This window comes from Drosophila hydei, unplaced genomic scaffold (assembly GCF_003285905.1).
Source record: "Drosophila hydei strain 15085-1641.00,03,60 unplaced genomic scaffold, DhydRS2 tig00008122-arrow-pilon, whole genome shotgun sequence".
NCBI classification, from domain to species: domain Eukaryota; kingdom Metazoa; phylum Arthropoda; class Insecta; order Diptera; family Drosophilidae; genus Drosophila; species Drosophila hydei.
In genome coordinates this window covers 4,578,855-4,583,244 of record NW_022045833.1, presented here as the reverse complement: position 1 = coordinate 4,583,244, position 4,390 = coordinate 4,578,855, and the positions used below count along the sequence as shown (strand labels likewise).

General features: G+C 37.3%; 1 protein-coding gene across 1 annotated transcript; it reads left to right on the top strand.

Annotated features, from left to right (window-relative positions):
• The first annotated feature begins 1,069 nt into the window (after positions 1-1,069).
• LOC115483386 (cytochrome P450 9b2-like) lies at positions 1,070-3,612 on the top strand. Its single transcript, XM_030225130.1, has 4 exons — positions 1,070-1,338; positions 1,411-1,921; positions 1,985-2,621; positions 3,226-3,612. Exons 1-4 carry the CDS (start codon positions 1,136-1,138, stop codon positions 3,390-3,392), a joined length of 1,518 nt encoding a protein of 505 aa, XP_030080990.1. The 5' UTR covers positions 1,070-1,135; the 3' UTR covers positions 3,393-3,612.
• Positions 3,613-4,390: the final 778 nt, after the last annotated feature.

Sequence of the window (4,390 nt, the reverse complement as noted above, 5' to 3'; positions counted from 1 at the left end):
AGCCAAGCAATGTTCTCAACTCAACAAGAGCAATGGACTCACCGGTGATTAGATAATTTTAAATCAAGCAAACAAATATTCTTATAAGCCCTAAACTCATTGAAAAAGAGCATTTGGGAAGCGCATGCTGAAGGTCGCTCGACACCCTTACCGTGTAACTGGTTGTACTTGCTCAACATAAGGCTCTTATGGCATTTCTATCTTATCAAATGCTAATCGACCACTGGCAGAAACAAAACCAATAACATTCCCGTTATCAAAATGTCGTTAAGCATATTGAAAAAGGTCGAGCTTGCATTGCATCAGCCAATCATATCAATTAATCAATTGATAAATAATATTTTCATTCTTTCTCTTTAGATTTTTCGATTGATCTGTCTCTCACTGCTGCTTAGTTTTAAGATAATCTCTTATTCATTGCGTGTATGACTCATAAAAAATATATTTATATTCGCCATTATAATATAAGTACCTTGTGGCGATAAATGTGTTCAACTCAGAACGGCCTTATCTATGACTGGTCTATATTTATCTGTAAAATAAAAGTAATTCGTACCAATTCTCTCTTCCTCTCTCTCTCTCTTTCTCATCTAATTATCTTTCTGTCTAATCAGGCTTTTAGTAAATATTAATCAGCTGCTTGTTTGCATGTAATCTTTTTAAACGTAAATTCTAATCATGTGAAAATTATTAAATGATTCATCAATATAAAATATAAATGGGCAATACTCTACCAACACATGCCCATTAATAGAAGAGCAAGTTCAATTTGTTCAATTTCTTGATATATATGTACAGGGTACGCAATCGTATCAACCGGATTACCTGTAGTAGGACTCACAGAATGAGAGAGAGAGAGAGAGAGAGAGAGAGGATAGGGAGAGCGCGCAATTGGAAGCAACGCTCACGAAATAATAAATTCTGAACGAGTTTACTTGGCAAGTCCGAACAAGTTTTATCTATCAAGTATTTTATATACATCGAGTGCGCAACCATATCTCTGGATCATGGAGAGAGCCGACATATAAATACTTGTTCGCTCAGCCGCACAAAATTAGTTCCAGTTGCGACTTGTGGGTGTTTAGAAGCGCTCCATTCGCAGTCCCCAGGGTTACGGTCAAGGTCATCAATAAACATGGAACTTATATTGTTGCTGGCCCTGGTGGGTCTATTTTACTACGTCTACAAATGGACAACGGTGCGGCATGATGAGTTTATAGTGCGTGGTTTGCCTTTTGAAAAACCTTTGCCCATTTTCGGCAATAATGCAGCCGTTGTGATGAGCAAGGCCTCATTTCAGAAACTCCTCGCCGAGTTCTATGCACGTACCCGACAACAGTGAGTATACGTTCGTATACTAGACTTATGTCAAGTATTTACTGTTTACTGATTACTTTGATTCATTTGTAGCAAGCTGGTGGGCTTTTTCAACTTTCGTACGCCTATGATACAAGTGAACGACCCTGAGATCATTAAGAAGATCACTGTCAAGGACTTTGACTACTTTCCCAACCATCAACTCTTCTTTACCACCGAGGAGCGATTGGTCAACGATATGTTGAGTGTAATGAAGGATCAGCGCTGGAAGCATATGCGCAATACTCTAACACCGGTCTTTACATCAGCTAAGATGCGTAGCATGTTTGGCCTGATGAACGAAAGCTTCGCCGAATGCATGGATCATTTGGATCAGATGTCCAAGACAGCTGTCAAGCCCGGTGAGGGCTTCGAGTTAGAATTGAAGGAGGTGTGCAATAGGTTGTCCAACGATTTGATTGCAACCACAGCCTTTGGTCTAAAGGTTAGCTCCTACAAGACGCCAGATAATGATTTCTATGAAATTGGCAAATCAGTGGCGTTCTTCCGCGGCAAGGCCCTGTACAAATTTATGTTGTCCACAACTTTGCCTGCTGTCTTCAAGGTAAGTTTGCCTCTCATTTAAAATGCTTGTTTAGCCTTCGAATGTATCCAATTCCTCTTACAGCTTCTCGGGTTCAAGATCTTTGACTCGCAGAAAACCGAATTCTTCATACGTCTCGTTGTCGATGCCATGAAGTATCGTGAGGAGAATAATATCGTGCGACCCGATATGATTCAGCTGCTCATGGAAGCCAAGAAGGAGTCCACGCAACAATGGAGCGATGACGAGCTGGTGGCACAGTGTTTCATCTTCTTCTTCGCGGCATTCGAAAATAACGCCAGCTTAATATGTACCACCGCGTACGAGCTACTTAATAATCCAGATATTCAGCAACGCCTCTACGAGGAGGTAAAGGAAACACATGATGAGCTGAAGGGCCAGATGCTCAACTATGATGCGGTCACTAAGATGAAATATATGGACATGGTTGTATCCGAATCTTTGCGCAAGTGGACACTGGCCGCTTCTACGGATCGCCAATGTGCGAAGGACTATACACTGTATGATGACGATGGCTCGAAGCTATTCGAGTTTAAGGCGGGTGATCGCATCAATATACCCATTGTGGGTCTGCATTTGGACGACAAATTCTTCCCCGAACCGCACAAGTTTATACCGGAACGCTTCAGCGATGAGAACAAGGATCAGTTAGTGCCGTACACATACTTGCCTTTCGGCGTGGGCCCACGTAATTGCATAGGTGAGTGGACATAAAAATATAACTTAAGAGACGCAATATCATATTCTAAGCTATGTCTGCTAGTTAATTAGCTAAACAAATATCTTACATTATTTTCAATCAACTGATAACACGAAATTTATAAAAGCTAGATACATTTTTTTTTTATTTTTATTTTTTTTTTTTTAATTGTTGTTTTTATTTGCAATCTGTCTTATACTAGACAAACAAATTTGTTAACAATAATATTACGTAACCGGATGGCTTGGACTCCAATGAGATCAATCCATATATTTACCTACTTTACATATTTATCTATTTCTGTGGGGTAGGTCTAGGACATGTAATCTTTTGAGTCGCCCGTGGTTGCTTGAGTCATCCAGTAGTCTTAGTGCTAGAGCATTGTCGTGAATATTAACAAAATATTCCAATTTCATAGGCAGATGTTTAGGTTGGGTATGAAGTGATAATCGATAACTGTTGTTAGGCCTTATACGTTTTTGCATGCAAAGATTATTCAGGTAGCTAGACAAAAAAATTATCTTACTCCAGGCACTTTCGACTTTACCTACCCATATATGATTACCTTTTGCTATATTAATCGACGCATTTCTATATATTCCAGGTAATCGCTATGCTCTGATGCAGGCCAAGGCCATGTTATACAACCTCGTGCTCAAGTATAAGATCGAACGCTCGCCCAAGACTGTCAAAGATCTGTTGAGCGATTCACGTGGCTTCCAGCTGACACCACAAAGCGGCTATTGGGTGCATTTGGTGCCACGAAAATAAAGCGATTGAAACACATAATGTAATTCGTTGATTTTACGTTAAAATACACATATGCATATTGTATATATATTTATATTGTTATTTTTGATTATGTTTCCATATACACTGACTTTAATACTAACGATAGACTTAAGATATAGTTGGTAATACTTAAGACTCATCATATGTATGCGTTCCATTTATAGGTCTGGCATAACTTTCAAATTCTTTCACGTTTTATAGACGCAATAAATTTAGCAAACGCTCTTTAAATTTTTGCTTTGTTTTTATATTGTAAAACACAAAAAACTTTCTCAACTATTCTGGACACATTCCCCTTTTATATAACTCTTTCACTTTCACGCCGAAAGATTACATAAAGACCTACAAGAAGACAAAAGAATCTTTTGCCAGCAAAAACCAGATTGTATATAAAGAATCGTTAATAGTAATATATATATATATATGTATATGTTTATGTATATCTGTAACTATGTAAATTAGGGTTGCAGACTGGAGGGGGAATTTCCTTTATAAGTTATTGCACATTTGCTATGCGAAAACTTTCGCTCTTTTCTCATTGTTTTCTTATTGTTTTATACACAAATTCTTTTGTTGGCCGTTGCTTTACTTCATCATTTATTGTTCGTTGCATTTGTTTTAGATTTATTTTGTGGCTGGCAGATTCTTAGCTATATACTAATCTATATTTAAACCATATATATATATTGTAAGAAAATATTATATATATGTAAATGCTTGATATACCTTTTAGATTTGTACAAAGTTGTTGATAAAATCAATGATATCTTATATATATCTTTATAGATACTTGGAATACTTGTGAGCTGGAGAGTGAAGTGTATTCGAAAAGATAAGGGTTTGGATACTGTAGATAAAAGTCATGTACAAGAAGAGAAAATAAAAATAAAGTGTTGTCTTACCAGCTCACTTAAAAGTTCATTTAAATGCCCACAATCCTTAGCATATAGTTATTTCTTGTATATGTGTATGTGTAT

Bases quoted from the DNA above. Each gene is read 5' to 3' on its own strand.
- LOC115483386 (XM_030225130.1), top strand. From the start codon at position 1,136: ATGGAACTTATATTGTTGCTGGCCCTGGTGGGTCTATTTTACTACGTC. The intron at 1,922-1,984 runs GTAAGTTTGCCT...TTCCTCTTACAG, and splicing joins CTTTGCCTGCTGTCTTCAAG to CTTCTCGGGTTCAAGATCTT. The intron at 2,622-3,225 runs GTGAGTGGACAT...TATATATTCCAG, and splicing joins GGGCCCACGTAATTGCATAG to GTAATCGCTATGCTCTGATG.